The 24,515-nt window shown below is 34.0% G+C and overlaps 1 protein-coding gene and 1 long non-coding RNA gene across 2 annotated transcripts; one reads left to right on the top strand and one right to left on the bottom strand.

The window, feature by feature from the left end:
- Positions 1–8,680: 8,680 nt before the first annotated feature.
- On the top strand, positions 8,681–15,879 carry LOC107062753 (uncharacterized). Its single transcript, XR_001474809.1, has 2 exons — positions 8,681–12,604; positions 15,490–15,879. It is a non-coding gene; the product is annotated as an uncharacterized lncRNA (long non-coding RNA).
- Positions 15,880–17,697: 1,818 nt separating this feature from the next.
- On the bottom strand, positions 17,698–24,457 carry LOC102584772 (homeobox-leucine zipper protein ATHB-40-like). Its single transcript, XM_015313739.1, has 4 exons — positions 24,390–24,457; positions 24,125–24,186; positions 18,469–18,791; positions 17,698–17,904 (listed from the first exon to the last, which is right to left on the bottom strand). The coding sequence occupies exons 1-4, from the start codon at positions 24,455–24,457 to the stop codon at positions 17,698–17,700; spliced, it is 660 nt and encodes a 219-aa protein (XP_015169225.1).
- Positions 24,458–24,515: the final 58 nt, after the last annotated feature.

The following is a 24,515-nucleotide window of genomic DNA, read 5'->3' as shown; positions in this document are numbered from 1 at the left end:
ATACTAAATCAAATGGAAGATCAATTTTTTCAAGTTGACTTCGTTTGATTTGGTGCGATTTTCTGATTTTCCTTTAACACCTTACACCCCTATGTGAAGTTATATTACATGACAATAATCACTCTTATTCATTTTTTCAAAGTAAACCTCATTTTGGAAGCAAATTAACCTTTCATAATTTATTTAACAGAAGTCCCTCTCATCTATTAATAGAAAAATATTTATTTGAACACAATTTTTTGACAATTGGTTTTACAAGAAAAGGTTCTGAGCGACTCAATGAGGAAGAACTCCAGTAATGACTTCCACATCAAGAAGAATAGAATAGAGCAAGGTTTCTAAACCACTACAAAAGAAAGTTGAAATTCGCTACGAACTTTGTCACTAATCCGTCATTAAATTTCTCGTAGTTACAATAAACTTTTGATAATCCGTCACTGATCAACAATGCATTTTGTCGTTCAGCTACAAAATTTGTCTGTAGCTAATTATTTTTAAAATAGTGATGCAATACAAGCTGTAAACGTAGATAGGTTGGACTATTGGTTAGGTGAAACAAATGAATGGACCGAAAGTTTTAACCACAAGAACTTTGAGCCGAGACAAGCTCAAGGCCCTATTAATTAGGAAAACTTTTGTGAGAAGAGCGATATACGGTGTGAATCTATTTCATGTCCTGTTACAAAGTTAAGAAAAAGGAAGAGAGGAAAGAACAATGAATATTTAACTTGATTAGCAACCAAAATAAAGCATTTTAATAAAATGGTAATATTTTTTTTTTGTTACTTAATTTGCACTTCTAAAAGAATATCGCTACACATTATAGAACCCTAGATTTTCCATTCTATCCTCTTTCACCGCCGCCAACCTCTCTCTCCTCTTCATCATAATCTCTCCCTTCACCATCTCCAATATTGAAGATCTATAGTAGTTTTTTTGTCATGAAACTCAACCAGGCCTTACCAAATCTTTATGCCTTACCAAATCTTTATGTTTGAAGTGGCTTTTTGTTTGTCCCAAGTGCTTCTCAATTCTGTTTCTTTTGTAAAATATACAAAAATACATTGCATATTTATTACACCATATCTGTATCGAGATCTTCCATGCCCTTTTCCTTTTGGTGTATTTCCATGAAACAACTCTTTGCGTGAACATTTGTTTAGTTGTAGAGTTTGGTATCGTCAACACTCAAAATAAATGGCCTTGGAAATTGTTTCTCTTTGGATGCAGTGTTTTAAGGGGATGTGTCGTGCCTCTAGACAAAGTAAGAATAAGAGCTGATGTCTGATGTAGTATCTAACTTTTGTGGTTTTCCTTGTTGCTATAGCTTACTATGTTTTAATCGTCATTGTCTTTCATCACTTTAGTTATTTGACCAATCATTGGCCAAAACTTCTTTGAGTTTAGCACTAACATTGACTTTCAGAATAGGTCCCTGTCTACTGTAGAGCACATGAAAGTGAAGAATTTTTCATCTTTGTTATCTGAAACAAGAAGGTTCCAAGTCCAACAATAATGAGTTCTTTTGTTTGAAGACTAAACCATAGAGGCTTCCTTCCCACCGCGTCCTTCCTGTGTGTCGATAGGGATTGTAATCTCGAAAAGGGAGTTATTTTATCTTGTTCCTTAATAGTGGTGACTTGTATCTAAGTTGTATTTTTATAGAATATGCACATATTCTGATTGATCTTTGAAAATATTAATAGTTCAAAAGGAACAAGGTGCAATTGTCATATGTAGCCAAGTAGACGAACCCGTTTAATGCGATTAAATTGAAACTCTAGTTTGTTAATGGCATCAAAAGTATTTTTTTTTAATCAAAAGTAAAAAGGTTTCATTGATAATAACAAGGTCAACATGGCCGTATACAAGTGATAGTGTGATATATCAAAAAGTGGAGAAACGTTCAAAATATGGTTCTCCAAAACTGGAGAAAAAGTAGCATTTTTCCTATTAAAGAGGTCCAACAGATTCAAGCTTTGGCCAATATTTTAAAGTGCAAGATAGAGAGGTTGCCTACAGTTCATCTAGGTCTGCCATTGGGTGCTAAGCATAAAGCAGTTAGCATCTGGGATGGTGTACTAGAAAAATCAGAGAGGAGACTGGCACTTTGGAAATCCCAATATCTATCCTTGGGGGGAAGAGTCACTTTGATTAATTCTGTTTTAGACTCTTTGCCAACATATGTGATGTCACTTTTTCCCATTCCCGGCAAGGTAGTCAAAGCTATAGACTCATTGAGGAGAACTTCCTTGGCAAGGTAACAAGATTGAGAAGAGCTACAACTTAGTTAAATGGATGGCGGTTCAACAGAGCAAAAGATGTGGGGGTTTGGGAGTAAGAAACCTAAAGATACACAACAACAGCTTACTTACCAAATGGTTGTGGAGATACAATTTGGAAGATCAAGATCTATGGAAGGAACTCATTTAACATAAGTATGGTCAGGAAAATCAATGGTGTTCAGAGGAAGTGACAGAAACATATGGTGTGAGAGTATGGAGGACTATAAGAAACCTATGGCTGGCTTTCAGAGACAATGTAAGGATAAAGGTTGGTCGAGGAAATAAGGCTTTGTTTTGGAAGGAAGACTGGATTGGTCAAGGGTCCTTGGAAAATTTATTCCTTGGGTTGTTTTCCATTTGCCTGAATCCTGACAGCAAAATACCAGAGGTTTGGTCCCCACAAGGATGGAATTTTCTCTTTAGGAGATTTCTTAATGATTGGGAAATAGAGTGGGTATCGGATATGCTAGCTTTGATTGGATATTTTCTTGGCACAAATCTGGAAACAGATAAGTTGCTATGGAGGCATTATACTGATGGTCAATTTTATGTGAACAGAATGTATAAAAGGGATCTAGCCACAATTGCGGGGAAGAAATCGGGGCCATGGAGTGCTATATGGAAGAGTGTAGCCCCTACGAAGGTGAAGTGTTTCACTTGGTTGATAACTAGGAGAGCTTATGATAAACTTCAAAAGAGGGGAAAAATTATTGCCTCAAGATCTTATCTTTGTAAAGAGGCTCTAGAAACCAACAATCATCTGTTTCTCCACTGCAAAGTAACAACACAAGTTTGGGCTCTTTTTACCAATATAAAGAGCCTAAATTGTATTTTGCCAGAACATACAGCAGACCTACTAAGTTGTTGGGTCAGAAGGGGAGGTAGTAAGAGCCAGAGGAGGTGGTGGAGAACAGTACCTGCTTGTGTCTGGTGGATCATTTGGAAGGAGAGAAATCAGAGAATTTTTGGTGGGAAAGAATGCTCTATAGAGAAGATTAAGTGGAAAGTAATTACCACTTTAGGTTTTTTGGTGTAAAGAAATGAACATAGAAGAAGAAATTCAACTAGTGGATTTCATAGGAGCTTTGTAAGTAGTCCTGTTTTTTTCTTGGTTTTTCTATGTAACTAACACTTTTGGAGGTGGCCAGCATACCCCTTAATGCTGAGGAATACAATGTTACCAATTTCAAAACAAAAAAAAAAGAATCCTCTGAACGAACATGAACTATGGAGAAACGTTCAAAATATGGTTCTCCAAAAGACAATCCTCTATACGAACATGAACTACATGGGTGCTCCAAACGAAAATGGTTCTCTTATTCCTCTCTTTCCAAATGACTCATATCAAAGCAAAAGGAGTAGTATTTCAAGCTTTGTGCCTTTTTCTCCTAGCTCGACTCTTCCAGCCGAGCAGCAACTCCTTAATGGCTCAATGGTTCTTGGCATAACCCAAGAAACTCCTAACCATCTAAAGATATATTCCCATAACACCGTGGCTAAATTGCAATGTAACAGAATATGGTCCACCTCCTCACCCGTCTCCTTACAAAGGAAAGACCAGCTCAAGCAAACAACCTTTCTTTTCCTAAAATTCTCCGTAGTCAGAATCACTCCTCTAGTAGCTAACCACATGAAGAAGCACACGGCACACCTTCCTTGGGCCTCGACACCTTGGGTATCCAGATCGAGACAAAGGAAAAACTATCCTCTACCCAATTTCTCATTCCCCAACTCTAAACTCAAAGCATCAGGTCTGTTGACTGGCTCACATTACTTTTTAAGTAAACCTAGCAATCTCTGAAACTCGATCACATCCCAATCGCGAAAAGTCCTCCTAAAGCTCAAATTCCATACAGTCCCCACCACCGTGCATCTCTGTAACTTGCTGAACAGACAATTTCCTTTGGCAGGAGGCTATATACAATAGCGAAAATTCATCCTTGAGCACCAAACTTCCACAACGCTTTTTCCCTCAAAAACTTACCATACTCTCTTCCCCAACTTTGGAAGCAATGTTATCATTACAAACATCCTACCCTTCATGATATTCCTCCACACACTAAACCCGAAAGGCATTGTGATCACATTTGTTCTTCATCCCCCTCCCATCTCTCCATATTTATCTGCTATCATCCTTCTCTATAAGGTTTCTCCCTCCATCCCAAATCTCCACAATCATTTACCCAAGAGTGCTTTGCTAAAGACCTTCGAGTCCTTAACCCTAAGACCGCCCCATTGTTTAGTAGATGTCATGGCTTACCAGAGTGCTTTGCAACCTTTCCAACTTCCCTGTCACACCTGTAGGGGCGTTGAATATGGACATCCAATTTTTGGCCATGAATTATCAAGACCCTTTTTGTCACGACACACGTCTCTCGGACCCTGTGCATAGCGGGAGCTTTAATACCCCGGGCTGCCCTTTACACCGGGCTGCCCTTTACACCGGGCTGCCCTTTACACCTAGTCCATATCCGGTGCTCAGTAAGTCTACCAGGAAAACCTAACTATTTTCACGCTAAAAGTTCGGCAGAGTTTTCTCTATACGGGGAGAAATTCATAAATGTAAACATGTCTGCACGTAGTAAACAAGAACCTAACATACTACAATGCCATTTTTAGGATAAGTGTGGGATGTTTTTTGTTCGTTGTGATAGTAAAAGGATGTTGTCTAAGTTTGGAATATAGTTAAGGAAGATTTTTAGCCAAAAAATCCATTCTAACCCTTTTCTCGTAAAGAAAATAAGTGATAATAATGGTCTTCATTGGTATAATGGTTTGGAGCCTTTGGGTATCATTTCTGTTGATATGGATGATGAGAAATGGGGAAAGGTAGAGTGATCTTCTTGTGTAGAGATTTTGGTTTGTTGCTAGGAGTGTTTGGAAATGATCTTTCTGGACTTTCTAATTACGCCCTAGCACTTGCATAGATGTGTGGGTTCTGAGCGAGTACGAGGTTTAAGAATCTTGGGCTGATTTTGATATTAACATGCTTTGTAAGATGCATAATTTTCTCTTCTTCTCTTTATTCGCATTGTTCAAGTTCAGCCCTTGCATTAAATTTGATTCAAGGCCATATTAAGCACAAATATCTATCCATTACGAGCAACATATGAATAGTAGCAACCTTCTAGATTCTAGCTGTTCTAAGTATTAGGTCCTATTATTGTAAAGATAAAACAAAAAATAAAAATGAAAGGTCCTATTATGATATGAACTTATGGTAGAGAGGTGAATCCTGAATCTCTAGGTTTCCAAGTATGTGGTTGGTCCCAAGAACTGGCCACTGATGGATATCTTGATCATAATGATCTGAACTTATGATACATATTGAAGTTGAAACTTGATCTGAAAAACAAAAATTATGTTATTGTTGGTTTTCCTAGGCATTTTCATTTTTAAAAAGAAAGACTTGCACGCACTCAAGGGTGTGGCCAAGTGGTTAATGAAGTGGATTGAGAACCATGAGGTCTTAGGTTCAAATTTCAGCGGAGGCAAGCCATTTACCTGGTGGTGCCTATGCTTATGGGAGATAGCATGTAAACTGTGAAACTAGTTGAGGTGCGCGCAAGTTGGGTTGAACTTCATGGTAATCAAGAAAAAGAAAGAAAGATTTGCAAATAGGAAGGGTTTACTTGAAATAAATAAATTTTTCCATGGTTCACTTGTACTTCTTCTATGGTTCTTGGAATGCGATTGGAAAAAAAGAGTAGATGGTGTCTATGAGACAATTTGACTTTTCTTTTAGTTGTCCATGTGTCATGTATTATTCTTGTGATAATTGTTGATTGTCTCATTTTTTTCTTTTCTTTTTTGGCAGGTACCAGATTTAGGAAGTGACGGTCCCTCACCAATTGGGTCAATGCAGATCGAGTGAGTGCTAGTTAGTTATCATTGCTAGGATCAACTATGATTTTGTTGAGCATTCTGGTTGAATAACTCTTTAAAACTTTTATATTGTTGATGATGTAACTTTTACTTTGGAATAATTATGCAAATAACTCCATGAAACTCAAAAATTTGATTGGCAATGTGGTCTGCTAAAGTATATCATGATTTCCTCAACAACAGATACAATGCTCTATGGAATATCACATATGTGTTCCAAGATGTTTTTAAGCACCAAGGAATCTATCTTCAGCTGCACAATATCAGTAGCCACAAAATAAACTAGGCTTCCTTGATTACAACAACCACAATCTCAATTTTTGTAGCTTGATGAATCTTCATAGCTTGAGCTAGGGGGTATCAAATAGACGAGTTGGGCTGAATTTGAGCAGGACTAAAATAGGATGACTTAGACAATAGGCGGGGCAATGACCCATCTAAAGTTACTTGGGCTGAAATGGGCTAACAAATGGGTCATAACACAATCTGTCCAATGCTTATTAGTTTTTGTTTTAAAAAAAATAATTTGTTGAAGTTCGAATAAGTTTTTCCTTCGTTATGGATATATATAACATGTTTAACAAAAAAACGTCTTTAATATATTTTGATAAGATTTTTCATGGGTGAATTTAGGCTATATATCAACCTAGCTTTTAAAAGGTCTGAAATGAGCAGGTCAAAATGGGTTGAGTTCAATATTGACTTGCCCAAACTTGGAAAGGTTAAGGCAGTTGTGTTTGCATGGATTGGTTTTATTGCCCTTGATTGAACATATGAACTTATTCCAGGATTGCTCGTGGCATACCTAGGTATATAGTTGGTAGCTCCCCTACTCTACGATCCAAGACTTCTGCCAAACTATCTACCTCAACCACCTAATTTATGGGATAAATGAAGCTCTTTCCCCAGTTGATGTGAAATCCAGAGACTGCTTCAAAGAAGATGAATATTACTCTTAGAATCAACATTTGCTCTCTCACTGCTTCACAAAAAATAAGAGTATCATCCGCGTATTGCAGATGAGTGATCTCCAAGCCATTTAGTGCACTGTTGTCCACCTGGAAGCTCCTTACCCAACCCTTCACCTTTGCTGTCTGAATCAAGTTATTCAAGCCTTTCATGGCTAAGATGAATAAGAAGGGTGACAGGGGGTCACCCTGTTTCAGTCCCATCTGGGATGGAAAGAAGCCACTGGGAGTTCTATTGACTAGAACAGAAAACTTGACTGTGCTAATGCAAAATTTCACCCATCTGATCCACTTGGCTGCAAAACCCATCCTTTGCATCATAAGTAGTAAAAAGTTTCAGTTTAAGTGGTCATAGGCCTTCCGTATATCAAGCTTGCATAGAATTCCAGGGCACTTGCTTCTCTGTCTGGATTCTACAGATTCATTTGCTATCAGCACTGCATCCACTATTTGTCTACCTTTGATAAATGTCATTCGTTGTTTATTGTTGTTTTGGAAGGGGGACTACATTGATGTAGTAATTCAAAAAAAAAAAAAAACACCAAATGAAAAGACCAAACCACCTTAGTGGAACAAAGGGTAGGTCTATAGCTCTGCAGAAATTGAATTAAATTTGACGATTTATTAGGTATATTTAGTAAAAAGTTCCAGTTTAAGTGGTCATAAGTCTTCTGTATATCAAGCTTGCATAGAATTCCTGGGCACTTGCTTCTCTGTCTGGATTCTACACATTTATTTGCTATCAACACTTTATCCATTATTTGTCTACCTTTTATAAATGCCATTTGTTGTTTATTGTCGTTTTAGAAGGGGACTATATTGATGTAGTATACTCGTGGATATATATAGATGAAAAAGGTACCATTTTCAAAAAAAAAAAAAAACCCACCAAAAATGAAAAGACCAAACCACCTTAGTGGAACAAAGGGTAGGTCTATAGCTCTCCAGAAATTGAATTAAATTTGTCGATTTATTAGGTATATTTTGCTGCCAAGAAACACCTTCAATAGGAAAAGGAGTGAAGATTACACTTAATATACCATCCTATTGATGGATACTTTCACGCCATAGTTGATAGCATTTTTCCTCTTTCAAAGCTCCCACATAATGAAGGGAGTGCACTGAACAAAGACTCCAACATAGAATGACTTGTTGAACTGTATGTTAGAAATAAGTGTATGTTAGAATGAGTGAACAATGACTCCAACTTAGAATGACTTGTTGAAATTTTATGTTAGAAATAAGTGTGATATGGTTTCTTGATTGAGATATTTACAACACCTATACTTGGAAGGCATATTAAAGTCCATCCTTCCGACCACATCATCAATAGGTAAATCGAACTTCCATGCCCTCCACAAGCAGAATGAGATTTTAGAAGGCAAACCTTTCTCCATAATGAACTTGTAAATCTCCTTTTCATCTTTATGCATTATGTACTATCATGAACCTTTTATCATGTATTCTCGCGACATGCAGGTTTGATTCGATTTATTTATTTAATTTAAACCAAAATAATTCAAATGTTATCGGGTTTGTTTTTAAGTTAAATACTAAATCAAGTGAACGATCAATTTTTTCAATTTGGTGTGCTTTTCCTATTTTCCTTTAATACTCCTTTGTGAAGTTATTTTACATGGCGATTATCACTCATTCACGTTTTCTTATGTAAACCTCTTTTGTGGATGTAAATTAACCTTTCATAATTTGTTTAAGCCTCTCATTTGTTAATAGAAAAATATTTATTTGAACACAATTGGCTTACAAGGAAAGGTTATGAGCGACTTTATGAGGAAGAACTTCAGTAATGTTTTCCACATCAAGAAGAATTGGATAGAGCAAGGTTTTTGAACCACCACAAAAAAAGTTAAGATTAGCTATGAACTTTGTCACTAATCCGTCACTAAATTGCTCTTAGCTAGCAAACTATTTTGATAATTTTGTTGTTTAGCTACAAAATTTGCCCATCGCTAATTCTTTTTTAAGATAATGATGTTAGACAAGTTGTTAAGGTAGTTGGATTGGACTATCAATTAGGTGAAACAAGTGAATGGATTGAAAGTTTTAAGCACAAAAAGAGAACTTTGAGCTGAGACAAGCTCAAGGCTCTATTAATTTGAAAAACCAATGTGAGAAGGGTGAGATAAGGTGCTGAATCTATTTCATGTCCCATTGCAAAGTAAAAACACAAAAAGAAGAAGAGTGGAAAAAACAATGAATATTTAACCTTATTAGCAACCCAAATAAAGCATTTTAATAAAATAGTAATACTTCTTTTTATTACTTAATTTTGCACTTCTAAAAGAATATGGCCACATATTATAAAACCATGGATTTTCCATTCTATCTTCTTTCACAGCCGCCAACCTCTCTCATGTCTTCATCATAGTTCCTTCTTCATCTCTCATCTCTTCCCTCTCTCTTCACCATCTCCAATATTGAAGATCCACAGTAGTTTTTTCGTCATGTAATTCAACCACGCCTTACCAAATCTTTATGGCTTGTGGGTTCGTCTTGAAAATGGGCAAGTAAGATAGGACGGAGGGTACAAAAGAAAACACAAAAAAACTTTTGAGAGAAATTCTCTTAAAGGATATGATAAGCTAGGAAGTTCACCCTAACACTCACAAGTCACAAATACACAAAACCTCTTATAAGCTAGGAAGTTCACCCTAACACTCACAAGTCACAAATACACAAAACCTCGTACTAACCTTTTCCATAGAAAAATCAAACTTTATAGACTGCAAAATTTTCACCCCCAAATGGACTCCAAGGGAGATGAAACCTCCCATCAACGCCCAAAATGGAACAAACCCTCAAGCCATTCTCAATTTTTATCCACCTCAATGCAAGAATCTTCAAGGTTGACGATTCCCACCCATGTACCAAACTCATAACTGATTTTTTTTTTGAGAAAGGTAACATTACTTCTATATATCCACAAGTATACTACACCAAAATGTATAGTTCCCCTACAAAAGTATTACAACTTACATCTTGTGGTTCAAGTTATCCTTACAAAAGTCTAAAACATCAAAAATGTCTTTTGTTTGAGTTAATAGTTATGCTCACACCAAAAATAAAATAGGCCTAAGTAATTCATCTTAAGAATCTGTAAGCTGCTTCTTACTCCTTCAAAACACTTCTTGTTCCTCTCAATACAAACTGACCACCAAATACAAGCCAGGACAATCTTCCATCTCTCCTCCTTACTTACCATGCCATCCTTGTTCCATCATCTTAGGATACCCGCTATGCTTCCAGGTTTCACCCATCTGATCCCTTTTAGGCATATTAACATCCTTTATAGTTGGTCTTGGTCTGTCCACTTGCAATGCAAAAAAAGATGGTTGATTGTCTCAGTTTGTTCCCCACTCATAACTGAAATCTTCTTAAAGTTACTAGTGAAATCCCTCCATCGACTCGGGTGTGTTTCAAAATCTTGGCTTGCTTTAATCTTTGTCCATGAATTTATCAAGACTCATCTTAGCTTATCAACTAATAATGAAGACTACAACCACAATAAGCTTTTGTGTATTTTTGCCATCCTTAAAACAATCTTAAGGCTTGTTCTGTTAAGTCTTTACTTTGTGGGTCTATTGTTGAGGCATGACTTAGATTATCCCTGCAAATCTTTCGAGATTGTGGAATCTTTCAATAGATTGTTTTGTCTTACCGATAGGGAAAAAGAATTGTTTCTATGAAACCCAACAATTAGAAAGTGCGCGAATTGCCTGATTCTAGGCCAAGGTTGAAGAATACTGTTTCATATATGGTTTTGAATTTGATGAGTTCCATGACGATTATAAGGTTGTCGGGAAGCTTCATTGGGATACTACTGATGGTCTTAATGGGAATAATGGTTCGAGGACTTGGGACATCATTTCTATATGGTATGGCTGATGGGAAAAGGTAGACGAACCTCCTTGTGTAGGAGGAGATTTTGGTTTGAGGCTAGGAGTGTTGGATAATGATCCTTCGGTACTCTGTAATTACCCCAGAATTCCCAAAAATTTGTGGGTTATGAACAAGTATGGGGTTTAGGAGTCTTGGGGAAAAATGTATACCATCAAATGTCTCATCCTTGATATGTTCGTTCCATTCTTTTGTATGTCAAATATTATACTCTTGTCGGGCATCTAACAGTGAAATGTGATGTCTATAAAGCTTTGGGTGGTTTTCCTTGAAATACTGACCGGCTGAAGAGCCACATACAAGAGAAGATCAAGGAATGAACATAACTTAGTGGCATGAGAAAAATCATATCTTGCAGATAGACATCATTTTTGTCAGATTATAGATCCTCGTCTCGGAGGCCACTCCTCAAAGAAAGGAGCATTTAGGTCCACTGAGATTGTTGTTTGCTTCCTTAGAATAAATGCAAAATCTAGACCTCAAATGAGTCAAGTTCTGGAAATGTTGATGCTTCTGCCTTCAACGAGTTAAATTGGCCCCACTCCTAGCATTTAAATTAAAGATGTTGGTGTCAAATTTTAAATTAAGTTTGTGGGTTATGAAGGAGTATGGAGTTAAGGCGTCAAAACTAGGTTATCCTAGATTTATCATGGTATTAGGGAATACCCTCAACCAAATATAGATTTAATCCCAAATTTTATGAGTTGACACCAACATCTTTAATTTCAATGCTAGGAGTGGAGGCAATATAACTCATTGAAGGCAGAAGCATTAGCATTTCCAGAACAGAACTCATTTGAGGTCTGGATTTTGCATTTATTTTAAGGCAGCAAACAACAAATATTTGCTTTTGTCTTTGTTTATTCTATTATTAGTTCTATTGTTCCGATCCGCTTGTGTTTCAGGAAATCAAACCGAAGTCAATTCATTCAACAAGATCTGTTCGGATCAGATCTACCAGCGACCGGTTTACGGAACAAGGAGTTAAGCATCAATAAGAAGGAAGAGTGGGATGCGGCATTACTAGTACCAACTGGAACGGAATGGAATGACTGAGAATACCACATTCCCCTCTGTTCTTCTTCTGGTCCGTAAAAAAAGCTATCAGTGGACCTAAATGCTCCTTTCTTTGAGAAGTGGCCTCCGAGACGAGGATCTATAATCTGACAAAATGATGCCTATCTGCAAGATATGATTTTTCTCATGCCACTAAGTTATGTTCATTCCTTGATCTTCTCTTGTCCGTGGCTCTTCGGCCGGCCAGTATTTCAAGGAAAACCACCCAAAGCTTTATAGACATTACTTTTCACTGTCAGATGTCTTGCAAGAGTATAATAAGGTTGCTTGTGTTTGGATCAACTTCAATAATATACAATCCAAAGGATGACACAATCAAATATGCAGGAATTACTAACTTTGATTCCTGTAGTGAGACTGAAATCTACATTGAAGACCTTGTTTGCCCCATTTTACACACAAAAAAGATTGCCAAGGATACAGTCAGAATGAAGGCTGCAAAAACTTAAAAGTCAGATGACTGACGATCATGTAAGTAATGAATTGCAAGATTCCACTTTATACATATCTCACAAGTGCTTCTCAATTCACTTTCTTTCATAAAATATTGAAAAATACATTGCATACTTAAGGGACATTGTTACACCATGTCTGCTTGGAGATGTGCTTTGTCCTTTTCCTTTTGGCGTATTTCCATGAAACAACTTTTTGCGTGAACATTTACTTGGTTGTAGAGCTTAGTGTCTTCAACACTCAAAATAAATAGAATTGAAAATTGTTTCTCAAATCCTTGAGCAATTCAAAGGAACCTCTACCTCCCAAGATGGAACGATTTGGAATTATAACTTCAAAGGAAATTTCAGTGTGAAGGAAGCTTACAAAAAGTTCAACCCTTTCACCTATCAGGTTTCTGGCTGGCCATGGAAACTTATCTGGAAAGTTAAAATACCTCTTAAAGTGTCCTGCTTCACTTGGCTACTAGCAAAGCAGGCTGTTTTGACTCAGGAAAACCTCATGAAAAGGGTTATCCAACTGAGTCTTTGGTGTTTCCTGTGTGGAGAAGAGACTGAAACAATCAATCACCTCTTTCTTCACCGTAGGATCACTAATATTTTATGGAGCATTTTCATCAATTTGAAGGGCCTATTTGGGTGATGCCAAGAAATATCGTCCAGGCCCTGAAGATATGGAGTAGCTTTGCCTACATTTCTGGTCATAAAGAAAGATGGAAGATCATTCCCACCTGTATCTGGTGGTCTGTGTTGAAAGAGAGGAACCTCAGATGCTTCCAGAACAAAAGTAACAACATCTAGAAGATGAAGATGAATTGCTTGGTTTTATTTCATTTTTGGTGTAAACAGGAGTACATGGAAGATCTAGAATTAGTAATGAATGCTTTAGACACCTTGTAATTTTTGCTATTTAGGATTGAAGATCTTCCTGATACTTCCTTTATTTGTAATTAGTAAACCTGTAACAAGTTGTGGCAGGTGGGATATAATACAAGAGTGTTACCTTCTCAAAAAATAATTGTTTTCTTTGGAAGCAATGGTTTAAGTGGATGTCGTGCCTCAGGACAGAGTAAGAATAAAGAGCGCTTTATCGTAGCTGAATCAATAACTATAGGCATAATCCTTGCTAGGATTGTTGTTTGATCTCGGGTCTACATTACTAATCAAAGGACAGAACTTCTTTCACTTTAGCAGTAACATTGACTTGCAAAATTGAAGAAATATGCTGATCTTGTCATGAGACTGGAAAAGGGTACCAGTAAACAAGAGATTATAGGAGAAACATATTTGAGTATGAGACTTTCTTTAATAGGATCCTGTTTACTGTAGTGACCATGAAAGTGAAAATTTTGTCATCTGAAACAAGAAGGTTCCTAGTTCAACTATAATGAGTTCTTGTATCTTGTTCCTTAATAGTGGTGAGTTGTATTTTTTCCACAGAATCCTCACATATTCTGGTAGACATTTGAAAATATTGTAGTTAAAAAAAAGGAAAAAGTGCAATGGTCATGTGTCACCAAACAGATGAAAGCCTCGTTTAATGCGGTTAAAGTGAAACTCTAGTTAGTTAATGGTATCAGCTATCAACTATTTGTTGTGGCATTCTGAAAATTTGACTCAAAGAGTCTAGTCAATGTAGTCAAGTATAGATAAGAAAAAAAAGTTAATTCGTACTCAAAAACAGTGACAATAGTATGACACACATGTATTTACTTATTGTTGTTGTATTTGTTGATTTGCATCCTGTGTGAGACTTTACATTCAGTATTCTTTTTTGATTCTTTGGTCTATTGCTGGTGTTTGTTAAGCTTTAAAGGGAATTCTTGGCTGATTGATTTGTGAAGTTGCTTCAGACATACATGGTTTATAGAATAAAAGATTTCGAGTGTTCTGTGGCACATGAATGGCATGATACTATTTTCAGCTGTCCTTCCTCTTCTAGTCTTGAAGCCATAGCAGTGAGATCAAATCCTCATTAGGCTACCACTAAACAAATGTTTGCTAATACTTGTGCATTAGTCACTTGTGTCAAGAATTTCCCAGAAAGCAGAGGAATTGTTTTGGGATTCTTGAAATGTTTTCTTTGGCAGCCTAAGTTATTACCCAACTATACCATGTTTTCCTGTGCTCGGACTCTCCAGAAATGTTGTGGCACTGCCCCACTCATTCTTATTTTCCCTGTTAGAAAACTTACTGTTCAATATAAGAGCTCTCCCACTCCAGTCATTGCTTTCTTTTTGTTACTTTGAAAGTAGCTGCTTCAGCTTCTTTAACTTCAGCCACTCAAAATTTCGATGTTCTTTTTTTATTTCGCAGCAATCTTCTAGCTCTTTTACTTTAAGGACCAGAACAATTATTAGGTCCTATTATGATATAATATGGACTTATGGTAGTGAGCTGGTTCCATTCTCCCCTAGTTTTAAATGCTGTTGTTGGTCCCTGACAGATTTCTCGGTCATTATCAAAAGGTGATGTGAACTTATGAGTTCTCCTAGGCATTTCAATTAAAAAGAAAGACCGACTTGCACCCAAGGGTGTGACCTAGTGTCAATGAAGTGGATTGAAAACCATGAGGTCATAAGTTCAAATTTCAGGGAGACCAAAAACACTAACCTTGCGGTGTCTATGTTGGTTGGAGGTAGCAAGGAAATTATAAAATTAATCGAGGTACCTGCAAATTGGCCTGAACTCCATGGAAAAAGAAGAAAAAATGACAAATATGAAGACTTAGGTTGAGAAAAATAAAATTTTCCACAGTTGTCATGTATTTATGTTTTGGTTCTTGGACTGCAATTGAAAAAAATATATTGTCAATGAGACTATTCAACTCTTCGTTATTATTATTCTTGTGATACTTGTTTGTCTCATTTTTTTGCTTCTTCTTTTCTTTTGGCCTTTGGGCAGGTACCAGATTTAGGAAGTGGCGATCCCTCACCAATTGGTTCAAGAAGATCATCAGACTGATAGGAATGATGCAGATCGAGTGAGTGGCGTGCTAGTTAGTAATGGAAATGATTGCATTGCAAAAGACCATTTCTCCTCGAGACGAGGTCAGAGCATCTATGCTAATTTACACGAAGCTATTTATTGATGTCGATTTGGATATGTTTGTTGCCTGGGAACTGGTCTTATTATCCATTTCCCCCTCTTACATAATCAAGAGGTCTCCTGTTGTAAGCTTTCATAATCTTTCTTGGGTGTCAGATGGATGGGTTGGACTAATTTCCACCTCGACTTTGAATTATTGTAACATGTCTAATTATTGTCGAAATGACAATAACATATTCAGTGTAATCCTTCTCTGATGTGGAGTCTCACGAGGATAAAGAGTATACAAATTTTACTCCTACCTCGTGGTCGTGGAGATGGAAGTGTTATTTCCAAAAGATCCTTGGCTTGTATTTGCCACTCTTGTGAAATAAAAGAAGAAAAAAGATCAAAGAACTTTTCTTGTCTACTACAATGCTCAAGTCTGTGAAAACATAAACTCATAAAATTACTATGTTGGTACAAATTGAGAGCCTTTTAATACAAGCTAATAAAGAGAATATAAATTAGTTGCATATGATCGATCATGCTTTAATAAACTATTTAGCAATGGATTATCATATATTTATGTTATCTATATAAGCAACTTAGCGATGAATTAGTGATAAAATTATAACTAATTCTATATATTTTTTAATAGTGATTTCAAACATTTACATCCTTCTCCTTTTGCCATATCATGAAAGTAGGAAAATTCATAAGAGAAGCCTTTCGCCAGAAAATTATATGGGATATTTTTCCTTAATAAGAAATCAATATTTGATTTATAACACTATTAAAAAAAATCGTTTGCACTTAACTATAAGAAAAATATTGATTACATGAGGATTTTACATGAGAATCTTTTTGTAATGGATTTACATAGGAATTATTTCTTGGGATTTACCTACAGAGTTACTTGGAGATTTTATTCTTGCAATTTTAGATGGGAAATAATTCTTGGAATTTTGTTACCTAGGGATTTAAGGCTTGTAAGTGTTCCGCTTAATATGAGTGTGATTCATCATGTGTAATCAACAATATCCCTATATACTTCATATCCATTTTAATTAGTCGTGTCATCAAAGTCAAATTTTCATGCCCAATTAGAAAAAATTGAAAGTGAAAAAGTGTTAACTTTCGAAATTTGTACTTTCGGTCTGAAATCTGAACGATATGATAGAAAGAATTCTTTATGTCCACAAGCACAACATTCTTATCCCTTCCACATAGTTTAGAAAAGTGACAATAAAGCATAAAATTGTTAAAATAAGATAAGTGAGTCTCGTTGATTTATTAAGGTTTGAGTTGAATATAATCGTTCAAAATTATCGAAATTTATATTTTAAAAAAAAGTTGTATTCTAAATTTAAAGTTTATTTGGATCAATTTTAAAGTAAAAACGTATTGATGAAATTCTTACTCATGAAATTATGGCTGCCCATCGGGATTTTATAGCAAATTCTAACTATTTGCAAGGTTATGTGAATATTTTATCAATTTTTTCTTTGGAACTTTGAATAATATAATACATTTGATCCATAACATTATGTTTGTTTAAAATAATATTATGTTTGTTTGTTATAATATTATGTTTATTTGTTATTCGTCTTGGACTGAGAATAATTATTTGCAACATGAGATTAAATACATATCTTGTATTTTTTGAGTAAAAAAATTAAATAATAATTGGGTGGTTTATTGTCATCCTAAAAAGAACAAAAGTAACTTTAATAGAATATTGTTCTCAAGTAATTGAATAACTTTCTTATCTTATAAAGAACAACAATAACTTTAATAAAATATTTCATAAGTAAAGTGACCATCCAATAAATAAACTCATTAATACACTAGAAGTAATAAACATAGATTATGCAAAGGCAAAAGAAAGATGTACACATATACATAGGTGTATGGGTTATACTATCTACAATCTACATGATGGAGCTTATCTAATTAAATTTAATCATAGATAATATCATATACACATATGTTTAATTAATTCGTTCACATCACACTTCTTGAGACACGATCCTTTTCTGAATTTTCTTAATTCGGGATGTTTTATGCATCGAACTGCTTTGATCAGTAACCAAAGAATACATTGTTATCCATTAATATTCCCTCCATTCCAAAATCCTCCAAAAAATGTGGCTGCTCCATTGAAAATATTGATGAAGAAGTAGTAATTGGGCTATTATTATTGCTTGAAACCCTAGCACAATTACTTCCCAATAATAGCCTTTGTATCTCCTTTTTTGCTTCACTCAATTGCTCTTTCATCTTCAAAATCTATATGAAAAATATATCAGAATTTGAGTTTTGATGATTCCATCAGGTTCGGAATATCAAATTCAGTCAACTTGCATGTTTGATTTGTTTTCGTTTAATTAGGTTTCGAATGATTACCTAGGGTTGATACATTTTTAAAGATTGAACTAAGTGATATACGAGATTAATGATTTATTTAATTAGTATAAAGAAATCACATAAACAAGATAATTAAAATCACACGTTCATATATATTATTGTGTTAATCGTTAATTTAACTTATATGTATTGACAATATATAAAATGGTATTCTCACATTTAACACTAAAAATATACCTGTCACCTAGCTACTTAATTTTCCAAGTTATTGATCTCATTAAAAAAAATTAAATGTGTACAACTTACTTTAGGAGGGGATACATGATTGATAGTGTAATTTTATTTTATTTTGTGCTTCATAAGTGTTATGAAACTTCCACTTGATACCTTTCTGCTAGAATATTTAATTTATATATATTGACGATATAATTTTTTTTTACACAATGCATGTTCATGTCCTTTAAAAAGATAATTAGAAAGATGTACCTGAGTTTCAAGACGGCATTTCTCAACAATGGTAATCTCATGTTGAGACTTCAACTTGGAATATTCGTCCTCGATTTTCTTTTTCTTCCATCTAGCCCTCCTATTTTGGAACCACACCGCGACTTGTTGAAGGTCAAGGCCAAGCTCAGAAGCAAGCTTGGCCTTGGTCTCCATATCTAGTTTGTGCGCGTCCCCAAAACTCCGTTCAAGAAGATTAACTTGTTCTTCACTAAGCTTCCTCTTTCTGACTATTTCATCGCTGCTCGTTTCACCTTTGTTCTTCTTCCTTCTCCGCCACGGTTGCACCCCTCCTGAAGAAAACCCTAAAGTTGCATTAATACATGTAGGATTTAACTTATTTACGTTGCATGTATTTAAAAAGTTACACTAGTGATATTAACTTGCTTTATTTGAAGGGGAGCCTTGAAGAAATTTCAAATTTGTCTCTATATGACCTATAAATTACATGTTCGAACAATGAAAACAATCAGTAATGCTTACATTAGAGTAGGTTGCTTACATCACACTATTTGGGGTGCAACCCTTTCCAGACCCCTACTAACGTATGGTGTTTTATGCACCAGGCTACCCTTTGGCCAATTACATGTTATTTATAGTTATCATTTAGCTAACTTGGTGGAGTAAAATTAATTATGCACCACATTCAAGTTAACTTCATTCAAAAGATAGGAGTTTGTTTTGTCTTGTGATCATAGTATCAGATTAGGTTGACCTACGACAACAATAATTAACTATGTAAATCGAGCTAATATATTCAATTGTACATTGTTATTGTTAAAATGAGTTTGATTGACTTACAACAACATTTAACTCAATAAAACAAGTTGATGTAGTCGATTATACATTCTTTTTTGTTAAAATTCTTTATACCGTCAGTATAATATATACTATATGTATAACTTAATGCTAGACTCTAAAAATGAAAAAAATAAATTATGCTAACCTTGATGATCTGGTACTAGTTGGGTGTTGATACCAGTATAGTATTGAGAGATCATAACCATTTGATGATCATCAAGTTGGTGATGAGTCATGTTAATATTTTTCTTTGTTTCTTTAGTAAAAGAAGAAAGTAGAGAAGACTAAGAAGGCCAATAGTGTTTATTTTAAGACTTTGGTGTGACTATTTATAAAGCTAGATAGATAATAGCCCTCTAGAATATACCTTCCTTCTCTTTACAATATTCAGATTCCATGTGCATGTTGTTTGGAATGCGGAGTTAGAATTTGAAGTTTGTAGATTTGAGATTTTATCATATTTAAGTCACTGGGTTCTAAATGAAATAATTTGTACATATTAAATGAAATTGTTAAGATAAATATAAAGTTAATTTGGATCAACATCACTAGGTTCTGTCAAATTCAGACCGTGTTCTCCGACTCCGCATCTGCTCATATAATCATGTAATTGTTCCCGAATTGTTTGAGATTCAGACGTAGTCGATTGAGAATATAATATTATAGTTGTATAGTAAAAAAAATATGTTAGAAATTCAAGTGTAGTTGGTCAACACAGACATAACTAGCTAGCGCTTCCAGCCGAATTCAGTAAATTTGATCCAAATCAAAACCTTATAACTTTATTATGTATATTAACATTTATTCCACTGCCATTAAACTAATAATAGACAGAAACAACTATACATTTTATAGAGATTCTGCTATAATTTTTTTTTTCACAAGGTCTAATCATTTAAAAATTACTTCCTCTATCCCAATTTAATTATGTTACGGTGTTAGATTTCAAAGTCAACTGAGATATTTTCAAATATTTTTATAAATATTTTAGATTATTAATTATTATAATCTATAATATATTTTACGTAGTATACGATCAAAATGGTGAAGCCGCAATTTCGAAATCCAAATGACATATAATTGAAATAGCAAGTATAAATAAACAACATATATTATACATTGTTAAAATGACCTATTATAATGGATAAAATTATTAAAAGTCATTTTGAACTTTATTAAAAGCGTGAGCCTATATTTGATCAAAGTATGACATATCAATCTTACCTAAGTCATGACGCCATGTATATGATGATACCTATCCCTATTATTTCATCAATCGGATACGAAGTTTAAGAAAGAATAAAAAATAAAGAATTTGTATATATTGTAAATATTTTGTGATTGGATAAAACAAATTAAAATTAAATAATTTTAAAATATAAAAATATGTATATGATTTATATATGGCAAATTTAAAAAGAAAAATTGTACTCCAGGGGGTGGCCGGGGCAATTGTGTTAGATTCATAATTTTTAATAAGAAAAAATTAAAAATATTTTTAAAAAGTAAATCTAACATTTATTTATTTATATAAAATAAATAATTTTAACTTTTTGTATAATGTAGCATGTTCATCTCCACTTTGCTCCGCCCTTAGCACTAATTCAGAAATTTTTTAGGGTCCACCAAATATTGAATATCATAAACTTATAAAGTTTATATTCCATTAATAAGGGGTTACTTTCCACAGTTCTTTTTTGTCACCTTGTGTGGATTTCATATATGACGGCCAAGTTTTGACTGTACAAAGTCTTTTAAAGGAGAGAGAGAGTTAATGATGTCAAAAAGAGAAGACAAAATGAAATCTTTTTAAAGTTTAGATAATGTCATGAATTTAAAAAATTAACTTAGATGGATTGTATTCAATCTCAAAGTTTTTATTATTGAACTTATCTCACTTTATAATTATACGTTTTGATAAAGAGAGAAATTTGTTTTCAGAACCTAATGTGAAAATGATGTCACAAGGACAAAATATATATTTTTTAAAAAAGTTTAGATAGATATCATGAATTAAAATTTTTAACTTGATAGATTGTATTTAATTTCAAAGTTTTTATTATTAAACTTATCCCATTTTAAAATTATAAATTGTATAAACTTTGCTAAAGAGAAAAATTTGCTTTCAAAACCTAATATGAAAATGATGCCACCAAGAATAAGATAAAATCTTTTTTTAAAAAAATTTAGACAGATGTGAATTAAAATAAAATAAATTTGAAAGAAACAAGAATGAAATAAAATAAAGTTATTTTTTTGCAAATGGAGCAAAATAAAAATAAGAATAAACATTAAATGGGCCATGACAAGGCGAGTTAGAATTTAAGGTTAAGGTCAGTATTGTACATATGAAATCTTATGGAAAATACTTCATAATGAACACTTATAGGGAATTCTCATAGTTTAAAGTGTGTTAAAAAATATCGTTCTTAAAAATATTTCATCTGATATAAATGTATCCTTCAAGATTCAATAAGCTCTTTTAGTATAAAATTATGAGACTGAATCTAACAAAGACTAAAAATAAAAACCCAACATACTATCATATATAGGAATAAGATTTGTTTATGGTGTCTCCCCCTCCAAAGAAGGAAAAGAACTTAGAATAATATTGTAATTAATACTATTAAGGACCTTTAATAGTCATCAAAATACTTCACAAATAATTAACAATATATATGAAAGAATGAACCTAGACAATAATATGAATACTTCTTTTTGAGATACTGAAATCATTTTTCCAACAATTTTGTCTTTTATTGCCTCACTTTATTTATCATCTTGTAATTTTCATATGCTTACTTATATTAATTTTAATCTCTTAGTGAAATTTTGATTTGCTATTGCTTACATATTATCATCCTCGGACTTGATTCACAAGCAGACCACCTACATCATCAACCTCGAAAAATTCCACTACCTTAAAACTAGGAGCTCAATAGGCTAGTTCAATCTCATTTATAAAATAACACTGAATATGTTATCATGCGTTGTATAATTATACCATCCTTATAGATTGGAATGAAAAATACTCCACTTAATAAGAGAAGTTACTTTCCACACAGGATTTTTTGTCACAATATGTGGAATTTGCAAGGAAAATCATTTTCTTCTAGAAGATTCGACATCTTAACTTATCGACCACCTATTACCAAGTTGGACCCCCTTGTTTGATGAAGGAATTCTTTTATGAGATTTTTGTGTTATAAAGTGTATCATTTTATTGTTCGGAGAATTTTGATAGCTCAATTAATTAATTATTCGAATTTTTATGTTATTGATAAGAGTTAAATTCTCCATTTTGTAATTCTCTTCTCAATTTCTTCTTTCCCTACTCTCGTTTTGAAAAAAATAAAATTTATGGTTTGATTTAGCTTATTTAAAGAACGGAAAAGGGTCAAAAATACCCTTAGACTATTTGAAAAGGTTTAAAAATACCCTCCATCTATCTATTGGGCTAAAAATACCCCTCCATCCACCTTTTTGGCCTATTTTTACCCTTAAAACTTAACATATTTTTTAAAATTATTATTAGCAGTACTACTTATTACATATACCCTTCATCCATCTATTGGTCTAAAAATACCCCTCAATCCACCTTTTTGGCCTATTTTTACCCTTAAAACTTAACATATTTTTTAAAATTATTATTAGCAGTACTACTTATTACGTGGCGTCTTCCTATTGGATAAAATAAAATCCCAACTCACCAATTTTTTCCCGCTACTTATTACGTGGCGTCTTCCTATTGGATAAAATAATATCCCGAACTCACCAATTTTTTCCAGCCTGCCCGACCCATGCTACATTCCTATGACCCAAATCCAACTAAACACAAGTGACCCAAATTTAATACCCACCCTCTTCGTCTTTCTTTTGGAGCAATTCTTTAAAGGAATCCATGAAGTAGAGGCAGACAAATAACCCCCAACTTTCCTCGTAGCCGTCACCATTAATGTTTTATTTTTCAAATAAAGCAGGTATTTTTCGAAGAACAATTGAATTTTAATACTATGATCATAAGGAAATTAGAGAATTAAAAGTTTAAATAGATTATGAATTATTGAAGTATTCAACTAGATCGGATCAAACAGAACAAACCAAATATGAATGAGACTGTATTGGGAGTAATATATTATTAAGAGGGACAATAATTATTCATATAAAGGTCAACAAGATGAAAAAAAAACAAGGGAGAAATAATTTTTTTAAAATTCTTCAATGAATTCGTCATGGGAATGATGAGATTGCGTCTGGCCTCTGCTTCATGGATTGTTAAAAAAATTGCTGCTCCAAAAAAAAAAAGAAATGATGCTCCACGAAGAAGACGAAGAGGGTGAGAATATTAAATTTGGGATTCCTTGTGTAATTGTGTTTAATGGAATTTGGTCACGGAGTTGTGGGTTTTGATCGGGGCGGGTTGGAAAAAATTGGTTAATTGGGGATTTTATTTTATCCAATAGGAGGACGCCACGTAATAAGTAGTACTAATAATAATAATTTTTAAAAATCTGTTAAGTTTTAAGGGTAAAAATAGGCCCAAAAGGTGAATTGAGGGGTATTTTTAGACCAATAGATGGATGAAAGGTATATTTAAACCTTTTCGAATAGGTTGAGGGTATTTTTGACTCTTTTCCGTTTTTATTTTTGTAATGTTGAAATAAGGTCGATATTTTTATTTTTGTAATGTTGAAATTTCGACCTTCGAAGATCGGTATTTTTATTTTTGTATTTTTAAAATTCCGACCTCCGGAGGTCGGTATTTTTATTTTGGTAATGTTGAAATTCTGACCTCCGGAGGTCGGTATTTTTCTTTTTTTATTTTTGAAATTCTGACCTCCGGAGATCGATTTTCTGCTACAAAACTGGCAGCAAATTGCTGCAATTTTAGTTGCCCACCTGCATATTTATACCAAAACAACCCAAAGAGTTGCCAATACAATATTTTTCAACATATACATTAAACTACTTCAAAATAAACTTCATCCAACTTCAAAATAAACTTCATACAACTTCAAAATAAACTTCATAAAACTTCAAAATAAACTAAAATACGATCAAACAATTCCAAAAATATAAAGTCTAAAATGTCAAATAGATACAACAACTCCTCATCACCCTCCTGAGACTTATCATTCTCATCACCCTCCCTCTCCTTATCAGGTATCATATTCTCATCACTGTTGGCCGAACATGTTGGAAGAATTTTTCCTGATTCAAAAAGAAAA

This window comes from Solanum tuberosum, unplaced genomic scaffold (genome assembly GCF_000226075.1).
Source record: "Solanum tuberosum cultivar DM 1-3 516 R44 unplaced genomic scaffold, SolTub_3.0 scf00260, whole genome shotgun sequence".
Lineage (NCBI taxonomy): Eukaryota > Viridiplantae > Streptophyta > Magnoliopsida > Solanales > Solanaceae > Solanum > Solanum tuberosum.
This window is presented reverse-complemented; position numbering and strand designations above follow the sequence as displayed.